General features: G+C 38.0%; 1 protein-coding gene across 1 annotated transcript in view; it reads left to right on the forward strand.

Moving 5' to 3' along the window:
- GRID2 (glutamate ionotropic receptor delta type subunit 2) overlaps nucleotides 1–20,087 on the forward strand; it is a 1,394,429-nt gene that overhangs the window by 845,970 nt on the left and 528,372 nt on the right. Inside the window, exons 6-7 of the mRNA XM_036853844.1 lie at nucleotides 5,019–5,192; nucleotides 12,438–12,599. Of these exons, the coding sequence (XP_036709739.1) occupies nucleotides 5,019–5,192; nucleotides 12,438–12,599 (336 nt within the window). The remainder of the gene's footprint in view (nucleotides 1–5,018; nucleotides 5,193–12,437; nucleotides 12,600–20,087) is intronic.

Consider the following 20,087-nt stretch of genomic DNA (forward strand, 5'->3'; position numbering starts at 1 on the left):
GCACCAGTAGTTTCTCAGAGAGAAACTATAAATCAAAGTTGGCATTGTGCATCATCATACAAATTGATGTCAAAACTTGAAAACAATATATTTTTTTCGCTTGCATTAAGTGTGCTATAATAATGAGAGGCTATGCTAGTTCATATGGTGTAATCAATCATATGTTAGTAGTTGATAATGGTATTTATCTTTTCCCTGCAATCAGTCGATCCAGTACAGAACAGCCTTTCCATATAAGTACTGTCATCCCTTCAGGGTCCTGAAGTAGATGGTCTAGCACTTTATTTAAGTTTTACAAAAGTTAGAAATTCAGGTAGGAAGATATATACACTGTTTAGAGCAGCAAGAAGCATAATGCTGTAGTCACCCTTCTACTCCCTGATGATACCGAACCTGACCTTTGGCATCCTGAATTCTTATTTAAATAGTTTAAGCCACTATTCTCTGCTAATGACTACTTAGTTCTGCAGTTAAGGAGAAGGGGTTTGTTGTTGAGATTTGAAACGCCTATATATATAATGAATATTTTTTAATTTTTTTTTAGTTTAGTGATTAATTGAACTGCTCACTACTAATCTGTCAAGCAGAAAGCTGCCATTCTGCTCCCCTTCCTGCTGCTATAGTCTACAGTTGGTTTTGTTCCATATTTCATAATATTTGTATAATTATTTCACGTTAATATTAAACTTTATGGAAGCATTAAAGGATCATCTTTGCTAAAGCATGAAGAGTGTAAACATATCAGCAATGCAACAACAGCAATAAGCATAATCTTTTCAAATTATACCACATAGTACTCTGCTTAATATCATTACTAAAATCTGCTTTATTTAGAATGGGTAAAGTTATTAAAGCACCCCAAAGTCTATACTTAAAGTTTCAGGTATCTATATTTAGAAGATGTTTTGGTGAAATCTTGCCATTCATTCAATTTTTCATTTATCAACCTTTAATGAATACCTACTATGAGCCAAGAACTTCTTTCAATGTTAAGAGATAAAAGAATGGGAAAAGGAGGAAGGGGTCCCTTCTCTGAAATAGTTTATATTATATAGATTGGCATCCAACCTAATAGATTTTGAGTCTTTCCTTCCCTAGAATTCTATTAACTTAAGCCTAAAGCTGATATCCTACAAGGATTCAGGAGCAATCCAATTCTCCTAAAAGATTTGTTCTGGGAAGTGGCTGTTTCTGGCGGAGTTGTATCCTTATCAGATACTTTCGCTTTCCTCTTCCTTGGCTCTTACACAGTTCAGAGTTTGCCCTACATTAAACTATCACAGTAAAGTGATAAGAATCTTTCCTCGGATATATTGATTTGATTCTTAATAATTTTTGATTATCCGTGTAAATTATTTTGGGGGTAAAAGACTGTATGCCTTGCTCTTAAGGAAGAAAAATTGAGAAAAATTAGGTATACTAAAACATATTTGTTCATTTTTTTTTTTTTTTTTTAATAATTTCCTCCTCCTTTTAGCTACTTTTTTTAATTTTTATTTATTTATTTATTTTTGGTTGTGCTGGGTCTTCGGTTCGTGCGAGGGCTTTCTCTAGTTGCGGCAAGTGGGGGCCACTCTTCATCGCGGTGCGGGGACCGCTCTTCATCGCGGTGCGCGGGCCTTTCACTATCGCGGCCCCTCCCGTTGCGGGGCACAGGCTCCAGACGCGCAGGCTCAGTAGTTGTGGCTCACGGGCCCAGCCGCTCCGTGGCATGTGGGATCTTCCCAGACCAGGGCTCGAACCCGTGTCCCCTGCATTAGCAGGCAGATTCTCAACCACTGCGCCACCAGGGAAGCCCCTATTTGTTCATTTTTAATTGCAGTATTCTTATTTCATAAATATACTCATTCAAATCAAGAATACAAAAAGGACAAATAATTTTATAATTTACCTTCTTTAAATTCTTTCAAACTCAGGAAATTTCTGTATCTTTCTAAAGAGTAGCGTATTTGGGTAGTACAGGGGGCTTGGTAGAATATGTACTGAACTGGTTCTTCATATGATTATTTTAAAAAATCAGATATTTTAACATTTTAAAAATTCAGCACATTAGAATAATGTAGATTCCAAAAGATTATACAATAGTTTCATATTTTAATAAAAGCAGTTTACTTACAGATTTATTTTTCATTTAAAAGTATCTCTTAATAGATTAAATATTCACCTGGCTTCCAGTGTTTATATAACATTGCATCTGTCACTCTTGAAATGCACCTTTTGGAATGCAGAAGTAAAGTTCTGTAAATATAAAATAGCTGTCTGATCAAGTTTTCATATCACTATCAAACTATTTTTGAGATCAGGTGTCAAAACTAAAACTGCAAGTGAATTTTTTGAGACAGACTGTCTGTTAGCTTCATTCAGAATGGCAGATTCTTTCCTCCCAGAATATTACTTTCTTTTCCCTTCCCCAAATAATAATAGGCAAAATATATTCAATTCAAATTGACATTTTCTCAAGTATAGCTTAGTCGCTAAGAAACCTGTGAACTTCAACTTTTAGAACCTGTAAAAGGTAACCATCCTCTTTTGTGGGTTTAAAAATAGTCCTTTTGGGCTTCCCTGGTGGCGCAGTGGTTGAGAATCTGCCTGCCAATGCAGGGCACACGGGTTCGAGCCCTGGTCTGGGAAGATCCCACATGCCGCGGAGCAACTGGGCCCGTGAGCCACAACTACTGAGCCTGCGCGTCTGGAGCCTGTGCCCCGCAACGGGAGGGGCCGCGATAGTGAGAGGCCCGCGCACCGCGATGAGGAGTGGCCCCCGCTTGCCGCAACTAGAGAAAGCCCTCGCACGAACCGAAGACCCAACACAGCCAAAAAAATAAATAAATAAAGTAGCTATAAAAAAAAAAAAAAATAGTCCTTTTAAAGACTTTGGCTCATGACAGATGACTTTATCATTTCTTATAGAATCATCAGACTATTAAATGCTAGAATAATATATCTTTATAGTTTTAATTCCTATCACTTATGCATATTAATCTAAATAATTCCTGTAAGGAAAAATGGATTTCTTGTGTAATTACTTCAGAGACTGTCTCTTTTGATGACATTTATAAATTCATACTATGAATAAAGGGTATTTTGAATGAAGAGCTTGGAATCTTCTTGGTTCCTTATTTATAAATGAGAATGACAGTATCTGAATCAGAATGTAGTTTTTAGCAGAAAATGAGATAATAGGTTAAGTACTTAGTATTTTGCCCAAAATATAGTAGGGTCTTAATAAATGTAAATTTTTATTCTAATGTGCTGATTTGTAGTTCACCATGGGTGGAGCATGTAGAAATGGTGCTGTTTGACAAAATGTTGATAAATCTTAGTATCGCTAAAGAAAAAAAGACCATGTATATAACACAACTTAGTCAATATTATGCGAAGAGTGGTAGAATTTTTCACTGTCTTTTTGAATGAAAATTCCCATCTGCACAATATGAAATTTTAAAAAATGTAAAGACATTGAATAGCAATAATAATTAATTTTGAAAGTTTTCTAGTTAAATTTCAGGCTTAAAATGAAGTTGACAGACACCGTTTAATTTTATTTTGTGAGTAGATGACAGAGACTTAAAAAGTGACCTGCTTTTTGCCAGACAGAAATTTTGGGGGCCAGTGAAATGACACACACTAAAGAAAAAGATGGCATTTTAAACTGAGAAAAATAATTTTTTTATGGTACATTAAGGATTAATCGACTGGAAATCCAGGATATTACACTGGATATAGCTGATGGCAGGTGTTATTTTATTTTTAGAGAAATCTATATTTTATAAAGATCATAAATAAAAGATGAATTTTAAAGCTAATATATGCTATAAGAAAGAATAATATGTGATTAGCCTAGTAAGGAAAGAAGAAAATTTACACTTGTAAATCATCTTTTTCTCTTTCATTATTCTGTAATAACTCTTTGACACAAAACTGAGAAATGCTCACTGTATTCTAAAATGTATCATGTGTCAATTTTTTTATTTCCGATGCCATAAGAATCTGTTGAAACCAATAATATGTTAATTACAAAGGCTTCATTGGTTTAAAAGGTTCCAAATGGACACCATGGAGCACAAACTACCTAAGTAAAGACTGCATTAAAACTAAATTTTATTCTGATCACTCCTATTCTAATTCCAATTAGAATAATGTTCAATTAGAACAGATGTATGTTATGAAAATATTATGTTATTTTTATTACTTTTACATCCATGATTGAGTCAAATCTTAAAATTTAAGTCTGGAATTGGGAGGTGGCAGGGAGAAAGAAGTAGAAAATGCTTTTCTTTGAGTTCGGTAAATGCTTATATACAAACTAGCATTAATTTGGATAAACATCACTGGAGTTCACACTGCATTAATCAACAGAATTATTCATCTTTATGTTAAGAACACAATTACATACTAACTTATCCATTCAGCAGTTAGTGAGCACTTTGTTTTATCTATTCTTTACCAAGAGAAATGTATGAGTTATCACCAGTAGTTCTAAGAAATAATTGGGAAAAGTCTTAAAAAATAATATCTCCTCATTCTCTCTCTACTTGTCTTATTTAAGAACCTCATTTTTCATTGCTAAGAACAATATATATTATTCCTACATTATAACTATCTTCCTAGGTAGTCAAAGTACCTTGAAATCCATTAATGAATAATTAAGTGTAATAGCAAGTTATTTGCGATGTTTTCCAATGTTTAGACAACACATTTTTCTAAAGTGTTCAACATGTTATAAACTTATTATTAATAAAATGTGTTTAAGTCAGTTGCTCCATTTGAAATTATTTAGGTATTAATTAATTATATACATAAATGCATATAGTTTAAAGCACAGACAGCAACTACAAATGAGTTGATTATTTTAATGAACATGTGTTGTTGCTTTCATTTGGATGTGGGCTAAGCATTATGCAAATGTATTACAGTAACAGAATCTCTTAGCATTTCCAGATAAGAACTCATTAATAGTTTTATGTTTCTGTTACTGTATTAAAGCATTTCTAATTCTTCCATTTCTTATCTTATAGGAAATAAGTGATGTGGATGTACAGGAACTTGTAAGGAGGTCAATTGGAAGGTTAACCATCATTCGTCAGACATTTCCAGTCCCCCAGAATATAAGTCAGCGATGTTTCCGTGGCAACCATCGAATATCTTCAACGTTGTGTGATCCAAAGGATCCATTTGCTCAGAATATGGAGGTATAGTCTAAGTCCCTGGATATTTCTTCAAGGATGTTTTGTTGGGCAGTTGTAGAGAGAGCTTTTCCAGTGGCATTGCACTCAGAATTGTACACATTTCCATTTTCTGAACTATTCTCCTCTTCCAGAAATTTCATAAGTCTGATGGGGAGAGTGCTATGAATCTGTCTTTGATCATTTTGACCTCATTACAGCAAAATATCTACTTGTTTAATAAAAATATAATAAGTAAAGGTTTTTTTTCTTTTCAGCAAGTAAATCGATAGCGTTTCTCATGGTGAATTTGTGATTGATACTCCCTAATGCCAAACTCCAAATTATTAAGCTAATAAATTTGCTTGCCTTTTGTGGCATAACAAGGATATAGAAGTTTATTCTTTTTTAAAGATTAATTTCCGATTGGAAGAACTTCACCAAAAAAATTTTAGAAATCCAAAAAATGCTGTAGTGTTATAAAGTTATATACAACTCAGAGGGGATATAGCTGAAACCTTTGCTATTCAGAATACAATAAAGAATTTGAGAGTAGATGAATACAATCTCTGAGCAGCAAAATAAAGAACACCAAGTCCCTGAAGCTTACTCATAAGAATGCCCTTTTAATACTCACCTGGAGCCTATTTCTTTTTCTTAAGGAAAATCCTATCAGATTTTTTTGTTTTATTTCTCTTTGCACTGGAGTTCTCAATATGTCAATCTGATGGAGGTTTAACAAAGGCAGGCGCATCAACAAGAATAGGGCTCCATAAGAAGCACTCTAGCTAGGCAAGAGACAGGAAAAGAGAAATCAAAAGATACACTAATTCAGATATCCTATCGGAGCAGGACTTTCCCTGTAAAACAACTCTATATCATAAAGCAGTTCCTAAGAGTACCACTGTATTATATTGCTAGTATATTAGTTAATTTTTAAACAATATCCCTGAGATATCAACAAAGATTAAAGTCATGGTCAATTTCATAGGTTAAAAAAAAATGATACATTTTAGCAACCTATTCCTTCAAACTGTTTAATATCAAAAACATTTTAGTACTTAGAGATGTTTAGTTTGAAGATGTTGGGAAAATAATCCTAGGAGAACTAGTTCGTTCCCAATAATACTGGATAAATAAGTCGACTTGGCAAAACTACTTCGTTTGAAAGATAACTCCACAGCTTCCCTATTTTTAGTCAGCTTTGAATTTTTTTAGATAAATTACCATTTATCTAACCATTTCTTCATACTTATTACCATTGTAATGAGCCATGTGTATTTACCAGGCAGCTGGCTCTGGGATCATTGCCCATAGAACTTTCCTACTACATTTTAAGCTCTTTTAGAATAGGTTCTCTCCAGGACCAGGCATCAAAAAATCACATTAACTACTTGTCTATTTTTCTTTCCCCCATCATATCTACCATGGTGCTTTGCACCTTTGTAAATATTTGTGGATTTGAATGTAATTGATAAGAAGGCAGGGGTCAAAGTAAGCTACTCAAGCCTAAACAAGGTTTAAGTTTCATACTTCCAGTGACCCATCTTTTCATATTAATTGGTCATGAATATAATTCATGTGGAAATGATAGAATTTTAAATAGAGAAAAACATGAAAGAACTTTGATTTAGAAAATCATGGGATATTAAAGGCTGTTCCTGTCAAAAGAGGTAGTAGGAAATGTACAGATTGGGAAAGCAGAAAGTCACTATATAGTATTTTAAAGCACATTCGCCTAACAGCACAATCCTTCTGATTCAATTAATGAATTCCTTGAAATCAGGGAACAAATATTTTATTTATCTTTATATTCCCAGACCTATCTGATGAATTAAGGATGTACTGGAAGCACCACTCCTCCTGCCCTATACCTTCCTCATACTCCCCTCAAACCCACAGATAGAAGAAAACAGGATGATTACTTTTTCTTTGTGCATGTATTACATTTAACATCCCTAGTATATTTAATAGAATTTGACTAAATGTTTAATATATAAAAGGAAAACTGACAGAAACTTTTATATGTGAAGATTTATATAATGAAGTGTCTAAATGCAGGGCTCTTGAATTTAAAATGTCCCATTAAAGGAAGAACATTTGATATAGAGGCTTGCCTTGGTGCATATTTTATCTCACTGAAGTTAAAGAAAACAACAAGAAAAGCCCTTATTAAAAATTTGAAGCCCCCCCTTCCAGGTTCCCTAGGAAAACAGACCTCTCAACTTGGAGTCCATAAAAACAATGCAGATAAAAATGATCACAGACAGACTTATATCTTATCAGCAGGGTACAGTTAAAAAACAAACTCAGAAAAAATCTATGAAAATATGATTCAAGTCAGCTCTAAAAATAGAAACCTAGCTATAAAATCACAATAATCAGTACAACAGAGGAGAAGAGGGTACAGTGAGCCCGTGTAGAGATCTCCAGGCTGTTACACATTTCAGTGTACATAGAAAGGGGAGTAAGATTTAGAAAGAACAAAAAACATGTTTCCTCAATCTTTAAATTTGTGCCAGAAAGACTAAAATCCAGGATTAGCTGAAGTTGCAAAATAAATGTTAAAGATACCTTTTTGCTAGAAACAGAGTTTTTAGCAATATATGAAGCAAGAAGGAAGTGAACCATTTACTGCTTGGTGAAACTAATGTTAGCTTGGCTGCCAATGGAGGGAAAATAGAAATATTCAAATCCTTTTGTTTCTGTTTTCTCCATCTAGGAAAAAAAATGTCCTCAAATTGGAAAGATTAAAGTCATTAAAAGAAAAGTAAACCACTGGTTTAGAAGGAGCAGGGGTTTGGAGATGGTTAGAGTATGCCTTGCTCCTCTAAAATGAGGCCTGAGAAATAATTGCTCAGAGCAGTAAATAAACCAGTAGATATGATCACAATATTGCAATTTAGAAATACTAGAGAAGTACTTGAGAAGAGAACCCAAGTACAAGACATTGGTAATTGTCCCAATTTTCAAAAGGAAGGAAAAAAGATCTGACAATCAGAGTTTAACACACTAAAATTAATATTTGGATAAATTGTAGAATATATTATTAAATATATGGTTTGGGGAACTTCCAATAAGATAATAGGACTTCCTTAAGAGCAAGCACTGCCAGACTAAGTCCTCCTTAATATTTTTTTAGATTGGGAGAATGTCATAAATCTATTTATTGTATATTGATTTTAATGCAGTGTTTGACAAATTTCCTTATGAAATCCTTATGGGAAGACATTAAAAAGTCTAAATAAGTTGATGTCATTCAAACATTTTCACCAAAGCCTCCTAAGAACAGAAGGTGGTAAACACTCTGGCTTCAGATTTTTTTAAAAGTTCAAAATGTATTAAAGTTTCATTATTATCTTTAAAAGTTATAAAATATATGAGTTTCTTTGAAATTAAAAGTAAGATTTCAAATAATTTATCAGTTAAATTACTTTGTTTTCTCTCCAAATTGATAAGCATAGAACATGCCCCAGATGTATTCTGTAGCTTTGAGTAACTTTAATACCTACAACTTTTCACCAGAGCTTCTCTTACACTCAATTTGAGAAGTATGGAACTAGAGGAATATTCAAACCACGCTGATAAATATTCTACTCTTGAAGTGCAAGGAATTCTCTGTGGGCACCCAAAGAGTCTGTCCTTGGACCTAATATTTTCAAAATGTTTATAACTACACAAATGAAAATGAATAAAGTATGCCTATCAGATCTGTAAATGGCATAAAGCTAGGAGAGAAAGCTTACATTGTGTTACATCATCAAGATTCAAGTTGTTAATATTCACTGAGTAATATGCCTAAAAATTGAAATATGACAGAGATAAAGTATAGGTTCAAAGTCGATTACAGACAGTCTAGATGGATGAGAACCGATTTGACAGTTTAAGGCTGTTAAGATGAAGGCAAACTTGATTGGAGTATAGCAGAAGTCATATTTGCTCCAAGCCACTCTAATGTAATCTTGGTCTCTATGTCAGAAGGATTTTGCTAAGATCAAGAGAGATAACGTCTTATACTACTTTCTCCTAGTCAGCTCACATCTGCAATAATGTGTTAGTTCTGGGTACTCAACTTTCGACAGAAACACTGAAAAATAAGAGAAGGACAGAGGAAGAATGCGGAGATGATGAGCAGCCTAGAAATTATACCAGATGACAAACAACTGAAGGAAAGAGGATGTTTCAGGGCAAGACAAAGGAGGTGTCAGATATTGAAAGGTTGGCATGTAGAGGAGGTTGGTCCTGATGAAGTCAGAAAACAAGTGTAGTAACAGTAGGTAGAGAAAAATGATTGGTCGACTGGTGGGATACTGGAGTTTAAGATGTTAGAGGAGTTGTTCATTTGGGTCTAGTAAATAGTCATTTGTGTTGGTCATGGCCAGAGTAGAAGTGAAGGTCATCTGTGTAGAAATTGAAGTGACCTTTTTTCAATATAAGGAGGCAGTTTGGGATCACTGTGAGGGATGAGTCATGAATAAAGAGTGACCAAGAGGTCAGTAGATACTGGCAGAAAGGGGCTGTAACATGTGGTGTAGAAACGAACACGAACCTCAAAAGAGAATAGGTACTTGTCTGAGAAAGAAGTAAAAGAAGGGGTTATAGAAAGCTCAGAGAATGTCATCACTCCCTTTTGATCCTGCAGTTTAGGTAGTGGGGAAATGAGGAGAGGTAGTCATTTGTTGAAAACACCTGTCACATACTGAGTACAGAGCACTCAACTTTAAGTCCATCATGGATGCTAAAGTGTGTGCTTTAAGGTGTGTAAAGGAGACTGTGCCACAAGAAGTGTCAGGTTTGGATGGTAGCCAGGTTGGCAGGTCTCTCTTATCTTGACTTCTGTTAAACCTACCTGATGTTAAACTTGGCTTTCTTTTCTTTGACTTCTTTTCCTTGACAACAGTGTATCAAAAACCAAATATATGCTAGGCTCTAGGCTAAGTCAAGAGGAAATAAAAAATAAGGGAAACAAAAGTACAAAGGGGAAACAATATGTACAATATGAGCCCTTGTCCAGAAAGAACCCATATTCTAGTGTGAAAAGCAGAGTTTAAGAAATCTTAGCATTATGATATGCTTCAATAGAGGTATGCACAAAGTGGTATGGGAGATAAAACGAGGACTGCCCACCTAGACTGGGAGTGGGGAGAATCCTGAGAAGTTGTCAGGATAGGATTCACCCAGCTTGTGACCCGTGAATTGAATACGAGAGGAAGTTAACTAGATGGAGAAAGATAAAGAGACATCAAAGGATGCTCCCACAACTGTCTCATCTACACACTTAAAGAAATCAGTCAGAGGGTGAAACAAAGTAAAGCTAGGTTGCTAAGAGCAAGCGAGTTTGACGCAGTGGCGCAGGAGAGGTCAGAAAAGGCCAGATTATTGCATATTATTGAGAAATCATCAAAAGATTTGCTCTGGATTTTTGGGTACAGCTCACTCATCCATCATGTTTCGTCTAGGTTTACCTTTCGGGTCTTCACAGTCTAATTCAGATGAAGTTTGATTCATCAGGTACTTTTAACATCAAGTCCCACTCTTCATTCATTGCCAGTCGCACCATCCCTCCTAGTCCCTCTAGTAATTATCTGGTGGCTGGGCAGGTGGGTAGGGGTTGGTGACAATGAGAATAGCCTATCCTAATATTTCCTTATAAAGAACAAACTGGGGGGCTTCCCTGGTGGCGCAGTGGTTGAGAATCTGCCTGCTAATGCAGGGGACACGGGTTCGAGCCCTGGTCTGGGAAGATCCCACATGCCACGGAGCAACTAGGCCCGTGAGCCACAACTACTGAGCCTGCGCGTCTGGAGCCTGTGCTCCGCAACAAGAGAGGCCGCGACAGTGAGAGGCCCGCGCACCGCGATGAGGAGGGGCCCCCGCTTGCCGCAACTAGAGAAAGCCCTCGCACAGAAACGAAGACCCAACACAGCCAAAAATAAATAAATAATTAATTAAAAAAAAAAAAAGAAGAACAAACTGGAATTTCACTTAGTGCGTAAGAGTGTTCAAAGTCTGTTTAAAGAAAGGTCTACAAGCACGAATGGTTAAAGATTTACCTAGTTTTGAAAGAAAACTCAAAAGGCACTGTTAGGAAGTGCTTATTAACAGTTGTTCATAGTATCAAACTTTCATTATCCTAATAGTTGAAGCTTACTTCCATGCTGTGATGTGGACAGAAAATTTCATAAGATTCCTTCATGATTAATTATAAGCAAAGGGTAATCAAAGTACTGTCCCCTTTATTTGCAGGAAAAAAATGTGATAACAAGACTCTTAAAAATCTGAGAAAATTAAAATGCTTAAAATGGATTTAATTTTTATAGCTGAGTTCTTATTTTTTAATTTTATATTAGAGTTTTCCTTCAAAGAGGAAATAATATAACACTGTTATATTATTTAACCTCTGTTATTGACCTTGGATATCTCTTGGTGTCTGTATTTTTAAAATATTGTTTCTAATTTATTTGAAAAATAAACACCATCGGTAATTAACAGTGAGGATAGTGGTTCTGGCAAGACTTAAGCGTAAGAGTGCAATACAGCTTATCAAACATGTGTATAATTCATTTCAGATCTATATAGAGGGAAGATAACATGATTACATTAGAAGAAGAAAGAGTTAATGTAAACACACATTCACAGTGAATAGCTTATGATATTTGTCATGTTAATTAATTGCAATGCACATGTATATAATTTTGTATAGACCCTTGATCATTGTAATGTTTATGAATGGTGCTGTTTCCTCTCACTTTTTTCATTACTTTATCTCCAGAGGCACAAATGTACAGGCAGGTGTCTGCTTCCTTTTTTTTTTTTGCACCTATGACACTCATCTTCTATGTAAGATCAAGTTGATATTTCTCCATCTGAATAACCAGAATGCAAAAACTTGACATATTCAGAAAACGTATTGTTCAGTTTGCCCTTCCAGTCTTAAGCCCTTAGATCCTTACCTCCTCAGAAAGAAATAAGGACTAGTGATTTTCTAAGGTCTGACACTAACAGCCTTGGCTCTGTCGAAACTTCTCTTTTTTATCTTCTCTTTCACAACTAAATAAGCTGAAAAAACAATTGAGGCATACAATCAGACAAGACTTCATTCTCAATAACAAAATTGCCCAGGAAATGAGAAAAGCAACCTTCTGCTTAATAAATAACCCAGTAAACCAACCATCTATGACATGAACGGAAGCAACTGAGCTGATGATTTTCTCCTTGTTCTTGATGGTTGGCATCAATGATTCTAATGATTACTGTCTAATGTCTTTTCAGATTTCAAACCTTTACATATATGACACGGTGCTTCTGCTTGCTAATGCTTTTCATAAGAAGCTGGAGGACCGAAAGTGGCACAGCATGGCTAGTTTGTCATGTATCAGAAAGAACTCCAAGCCCTGGCAGGGAGGGCGTTCCATGCTGGAGACCATCAAGAAGGTAATTTCTGACTAGCATTTCTTTTCTTTTTTTTTTTATTTATTCATCCATTAGTTTTTTGTGTTGTTGTTGTTAATTTTATTTTTTTAATGAAGTATAGTTGATTTACATTATTGTGCCAATCTCTGCTGTACAGCAAGGTGACTCTTATACACATATAGACATTCTTTTTTAATATTCTTTTCCATTATGGTTTATCACAGGATATTGAATATAGTTCCCTGTGCTAAACAACAGCATCTTATTGTTTATTCATCCTATATATAATAGTTTACATCTGCTAATCCCAAACTCCCAATCCATCCCTCCACCACACCCCCTCCCCCTTGGCAACCACAAGTCTGACTAGCATTTCACTCTTCCTAATTTTTATGCAAGGAAGAACAATAAGTCATTGTGTGATGAGATATCTTTTAGTAGGATTTTTTTTTCACTAATGTTGCTGCCTATTCAAAGCACAAAACACTGTAATGGGTAAATGAAATATTTAAAAAATCAAGGTCAGAAAATCATATACGTCTGTGAAACAGGGAGCCCTTATTTATTTATAAGGAAATTTTATGCAGGTAAAAAATTAGTTGTTGAAATATTTTAATGCACTTTCATTATATCATTAGGGTCAGAGGTGCTCAAATTATTTTGGTACCTGTCACAAAATACAAAAAGTTATTATTTTTTTTTCTTTAAACTACACCATCCACTGAAAAAAATAAACACTAGACCTAGGTGTTTTTCAGTTAGATGATGCATGGTAAGACATTGGATGTGATGATCTTTAATTTACCTTACAACAAAAATATTCATAAACAGTTAATATTTTACAGCATTTGTGAACTATTTGGGGTACTTGATGGCATTCTTCTTCTTCACTTTCAATGTGGTATTTAGCCTGGCTGTGACCTGCTCTGGCTCAGCTACCTGCTCCATTCCCATAATGTTGTTTAGCTCCTCTCAAAGGTATAAGCATCCTGCAGTTTATTAGCCTCTTTGTCATGTCATCCTCGCTGGCATTTTCCATTTGTCTCGCACAGCTTCTTGGATTTAAAATGAAATGATTAATAAAACAAACAAATTTCTCCTGTACCCTTTACACAAAGGAGACAGCCATTTGGAAGTTTATAGTCTTCATTTTATGCACCCTTTTTCTTTTGTTTTCCTTTTTCTCCTGAAATAGTTAGAGAAATAGCTAGTCAAATGAAATATGAAGTATTTAGAAATGCCAGCGAAAATCTAAAACTTAACATTAAAAGGGAGCTAGATGTACAAAAACCAGGAAGTAGAGGGAAGAATGTTTCAAATGGAGAAAAGCCTGGATCTTCCTCTTGGTACTGTATCCTCTTTGCAGAAGAATCACTTTAATGAGAATTTAAGCTCTTATCAACAGAAATGCTTGAGAATTAAATGTATTGAATATATTGGCAGAGGAGGATTTTTCAAGTGAAAAATGAGTAAGTCAAATCTAAGCTCAAGGTGTTGCCAAAATCCCCCAGCTCTACCTATGTAGGGAGTTGGCAGGTATGAATCCAAGGGAGGTTGTTGAACATGGTTCTGATCCTGCCAATTTATTAATTCATGGTTTGTCTAGGATGCAGGAACCTGAATATATTCATTCTTTGGAAGCTCTCTCACAAAGACAGAATAATTGTTTGGGAGGTTGCTTAGGAGATACTTATTTAGCGAAAGTATCAGTAGGAGGGAAAGAGAGACACTATAATATGTAGGTATTTCTTATGGAGCAATTCAATATGTAAAATGTTGTTAGAAAATTTATAATCAAAACAATGATTTCATGATAATTATGAACTTCTGTTTTGGGGGAATATTTGCATATTTTTCTCCTGTAAACTTTCAACCCGGTGGCACTTTTTAAAGGAATATATCCATTCTGTGTACCTAGAGACAATGTTTGAATGATATGTTTGATTGCAAATGTTCTATTTCATTATTTTTTTCTCACATTTCAAATTGCCCTTAAAAACGGAGTTAAGTTTTTCCAATCGTATTACTTTGCCTCATCTGAGTGTCTTGGTTATCCCATTTGGACGTCCAGGCTGATGGCACTTCACAAAACAAGAGAATTTGAGAAAAAGTTTACTACTCACACAGGGACTCCTGGGGAAAGCAGAGTGGGCCCATGCAGGCCCAGGCTGGCTTGAGCAAAACACTGTGAATGGGCTGGGCATTTGTAGTGGTTAAGGGATGGGGCTAAGAAAAGTTCCCATTTATGTGGGATGGAGATTTTTGAGGCTTACATTTCCCAGGGGTGTTAAAGAAGGAGGTGCAGGATGGGCTTTCTTAATCAGCGTGTCCATATGTGGAGCCAAATAAGAAAGGAAAAGCAAAGCTTAAAAAGAAGTCAGCAGCCAGACATCACAAATGAGGTCAGGCTCTTTATTACAATGTGAATATTCTAGTGATAAAATTCTTAATTACTTTCAAGTAACCACTGCATGCCTATATTCTGAGCATGCTCTATACGCTTTACAAAGCCTATGTACTAAAGCAAGGAGTGCAAAGAATTAATGTCCATGAATGGACATGGTATCTATCTATTTAGTTATCTTTTTATAACCCTCAGAAAAGATTTAGAGTATTCTTCATACATGTTTTCATTGTATTTATTCCTGAAATTTTGTAGGGTTTTGAGTATGCGCATCTGTGCGTGTCTGCATGTGTTTGTGCACACTATCATGAATAGGATATGTTTCCACTACATTTTTAAACTAGTCATTGTAGGTACATGAGGAAGTTATTGGTGTTTGATATATTTTGTGACTGACCTGATCAACTTTTGTTACTAAACTCCAGATTCTTACTTCTTCCTTTGTAGTTTATTCCCTTGTGTTTTTCAAGTAGATATTGATATCATCTTCAAAAAATTGTCATCACTTAATTCTAATACTTTATATCTTTTTAAACCTTTAAAAAAAGTTTTCTTGGGGCATCTGGGAGCACAACCTGCCAGGTGCACCTGGAGCCCTGTGGGCTTTGGAGGCGGCCAACTTCCGCTGTTGCAAGTGAGAAAGCCAGGTCATCTCCATGTCAGAGACGACGAGGCCAGGATTCTACCGCCACGGGAAAGCAGCAGGTGATGCTGACCAGGCCGGGAGCTGACCTGCAGAGCACTGCTGCACAGGACACGTTATTATCCAGCTCTCCTGTGATGCCTTCTTCAGTGATTCCTCTTGATTTTGTTGTCAGTTCACCGCTGACATGTGGCACTCTCAGCTCTTGGATAGAGGGAACTCCAAGCAGTGGTGTTAGGGGCACACCCATGAGGCAGAGGCCTGACCCGGGTTCTGCACAGAACGGTCTGCAGGTGGATTTCCAGTATGGGCCAGCAACAGAAGATATACTGGCCGGTGAGCAGCTTCTAGGCCAAAAACTTATGATCTGAGGAACAGACGTAAATATGGAAACCTGCAAAACAAATTTGCAGAGATTTTATTGACCCTCTGGCTAAAGAAGAAGAAAATATTGCCGTAGATATTGCTGAACCTCCATACATGCAGTTACTTGGAAAAACTAATATTATGGGGAAGCCCTATTTAAATGTAAACTGTGAACACATAAAATCATTTGGCAATAATCTGAAGAGACAGCTCATCTGCTTCCCACTGGAAGTTATCCTGACTTTTACTATGACTCTCGGCAAGATCTTTGACAGTTACCTGACTCAGTCTTAGAACATCAGATACAAGTGGGACCATTCAGTGTACTGGAGGTGAAGAACATGAGGAACCTGAATCCAGAAGACACCAGTCAGCTCATCTCCATCAACGTCATGATGATCAGGATGTCCCAGCTGATTCCAGAGGCGCATGGGGCCTTCTTCCGGTGCCCGTGGGCACCCGTACTGTCCTAGTGGAGATGGACCTTGTCAGAGCGCTGAGTCTGAGTATCGGCGTGCTACCATACCACCCACAGTGTGGTGCTGACCCACGACTGCTTGTCACGTTCTCTGACAAACAGATGATCAAACTCCAAGAGTCTCCTGAAAATACGCCTGCAGGGCAGATGCCCCATGCTGTCATCCTTTTGCTCACAATGACATTGTTGACAAGATTCATCTTGGGGACAGAGTGAATATCACAGGCATTTATCCAGCTGTTCCTATTGAATCAGCCCAAGGGTGAGTAATGTGAAGTCTGTCTACAAAACCCTCATTGATGTCCTTCTTTATCAGAAAATGGATGCAAAGCGTCTGCCCAAAGGAGATGAAGAAGCAAAACAGAAACTTTTTTTCAGAGAAGCATGTGGAATTACTTAAGAAACTTTCCAGAAAACCAGACATTTATGAGAGACTTGCTTCAGCCTCAGGTCCAAGCACTTAAGAACAGGAAGATTTCAAAAAGGGAAACTTGCTTCAGCTTTTCTGGGGAACAGGGAAGGATTTTAGTCAAACAGGAAGAGGCAGATTTCATGCTGAGATCAACATCCTCCTGTGCAGCGACCCTGGGACCAGCAAGTCCCAGCTCGTGCAATAGGTATACAACCTGGTACCCTGGGGCCAATATGCACCTGGGAAGGGCTTCAGTGCAGTCGGCCTAACAGTATATGTGAAAGACCCCAAAAGGAGCCAGCTGGTCCTGCAGACTGGTGCCCTTATCCTTAGTGACAGTGGCATCTGCTGTATTGATACTTGAAAAGATGAATCAAAGTACAAGATCAGCGTTGCTTGAAGCCAGGGAACAGCTAACTCTCCTTACCACAGTGGCTGGGGTTATTTGCAAGCTCAATGCATGCACATGTATCCTGACAGCAGCAAATTCTATTGAGTCTTAGTGTGAGGCTAAAAAATACCACCTTTGAAAATATCCAGCGACTTCACACCTTATTCCCCAGGTTCGGTTCCATCTTCCTCATGCTCGACCTCAGGATGAAACCTGTGGCAGGCATCTGGCTCACCCCCTCGTGGCTGTGTACCGCTCGAGCAGGGAGCATGTGGAAGAGGAGTTCATGGATACGGCAGTGCTGAGGGACTACGCTGTCACAGCACTGGATGCCTGGGTTGAGTCAGGAAGCCAGCCAGGCTGTCACCAAAGCTCAGGTACAGGAGGAAAGGTTTCTGCATACCCTCCAAAGCTGGAATCGTTAAAATGGCTTAGCAGAAGCCCATGCTAAAGTATGATATTCAAATAAAGTTGAAGCAAAGATACAGACCTCCATAGAGAGGCTGTAAGCAGTCTGCTACTAACCCCCAGACTGGCATTGCAGACATATCTATTCTTACCACAGGAATGAGTGCCATCTCTCCTAAATGGAAAGAAGAGTTAGCTGAAGCACTAAAGAAAACTGATTTTATCTAAGAGTAAGACACCAGCCCTAAAGTACCCAAAACTTTTTGAAGACGTTTGGGAACAATCTGACATAGCCATTACCAAAGATATATTTGACGAAGAACCATGTGCCTCGGCTGAAGATGACTTTTTGACAGTGATTGGAAAAACTGCTCGCTTGCTCTGAAGCTCTGAGTGTTCAGCTCCTCTGCACTTGGGCACTGACTTTGCTTCCATATATGTGTACAGCATATGGGCCAATAGAAAGAAATTCTTTCTTTTTTTTTTTTAACATCTTTATTGGAGTATAATTACTGTACAATGTTATGTTAGTTTCTGCTGTATAACAAAGTGAATCAGCTATGTGTATACATACATCCCCATATCCCCTCCCTCTTGCATCTCCCTCCCACCCTCCCTATCCCACCCCTCCAGGTGGTCACAAAGCACCAGCTGTTCTTCCCGTGCGATGCAGCTGCTTCCCACTAGCTAGCTATTTTATATTTGGTAGTGTATATATGTCAGTGCTACTCTCTCACTTTGTCCCAGCTTACCCTTCCCCCTCCCCGTGTCCTCAAGTCCATTCTCTATGTCTGTGTCTTTATTCCTGTCCCGCCCCGAGGTTTATCAGAACCATTTTTTTTGTTTTTTTGTTTTTTAGATTCCATATATATGCGTTAGTATATGGTATTTGTTTTTCTCTTTCTGACTTACTTCACTCTGTATGACAGACTCTAGGTCCATCCACCTCACTACAAATAACTCAGTTTCTTTTCTTTTTATGGCTGAGTAATATTCCATTGTATATATGTGCTACATCTTTATCCATTCACCTGTCGATGGACACTTAGGTTGCCTCCATGTCCTGGCTACTGTAAATAGAGCTGCAATGAACATTGTGGTACATGACTCTTTTTGAATTATGGTTTTCTCAGGGTATATGCCCAGTAGTGGGATTGCTGGGTTATATGGTAGTTCTATTTTTAGCTCTTTAAGGAACCTCCATACTGTTCTCCATAGTGGCTGTATCAATTTACATTCCCACCAACAGTGCAAGAGGGTTCCCTTTTCTCCACACCCTCTCCAGCATTTATTGTTTGTAGATTTTTTGATGATGGCCATTCTGACTGGTGTGAGGTGATACCTCATTATAGTTTTGATTTGCATTTCTCTAATGATTAGTGATGTAGAGCATACTTTCATCTGTTTGTTGGCAATCTGTATATCTTCTATGGAGAAATGTCTGTTTAGGTCTATTTAGGTCACTGGCTCCCGGGAGGGGCGGTGTGGAGAGTGACCTGTGCTCGCACACAGGCTTCTTGGTGGCGGTAGCAGCAGCCCCAGCGTCTCCTGCCCGTCTCTGGGGTCCGTGCTGATGGCCGCGGCTCGCGCCCGTCTCTGGAGCTCATTTAAGTGGCGCTCTGAATCCCCTCTCCTCGCGCACCAGGAAACAAAGAGGCAAGAAAAAGTCTCCTGCCCCTTCGGCAGCTCCACACCTTTTCCCGGACTCCCTCCCGGCTCGCCGTGGCGCACTAACCCCTTCAGGCTGTGTTCACGCCGCCAACCCCAGTCCTCTCCCTGCGATCCGACCGAAGCCCGAGCCTCAGCTCCCAGCCCCGCCCGCCCCGGCGGGGGAGCAGACAGGCCTCTCGGGCTGGTGAGTGCTGCTCGGCGCCGATCCTCTGTGCGGGAATCTCTCCGCTTTGCCCTCCACACCCCTGTGGCTGTGCTCTCCTCCATGGCTCCGAAGCTCCCCCCTCCGCCACCCACAGTCTCCGCCCGCGAAGGGGCTCCTAGTGCGTGGAAACCTTTCCTCCTTCACGGCTCCCTCCCACTGGTGCAGGTCCCGTCCCTATTCTTTTGTCTCTGTGTTTTCTTTTTTCTTTTGCCCTACCCAGGTACGTGGGGAGTTTCTTGCCTTTTGGGAGGTCTGAGGTCTTCTGCCAGCGTTCAGTAGGTTTTCTGTAGGAGTTGTTCCACAGGAAGATGTATTTCTGATGTATTTGTGGGGAGGAAGGTGATCTCCGAGTCTTACTCTTCTGCCACCTTGAAGGTCTCCCTCCAGCACTTTAAATATATCATGCCACTCCCTTCTGGCCTGCAACATTTCTGTAGAAAAATCAGCTGATAGCCTCATGGGGGTTCCATTGTATATGACTCTTTGTTTTTCTCTTTCTGTCTTTAAAATTCTCTGTTTAAGTTTTGCCGT

The sequence above is a fragment of the Balaenoptera musculus genome, chromosome 5 (genome assembly GCF_009873245.2).
Source record: "Balaenoptera musculus isolate JJ_BM4_2016_0621 chromosome 5, mBalMus1.pri.v3, whole genome shotgun sequence".
Taxonomy (NCBI): Eukaryota; Metazoa; Chordata; class Mammalia; order Artiodactyla; family Balaenopteridae; genus Balaenoptera; species Balaenoptera musculus.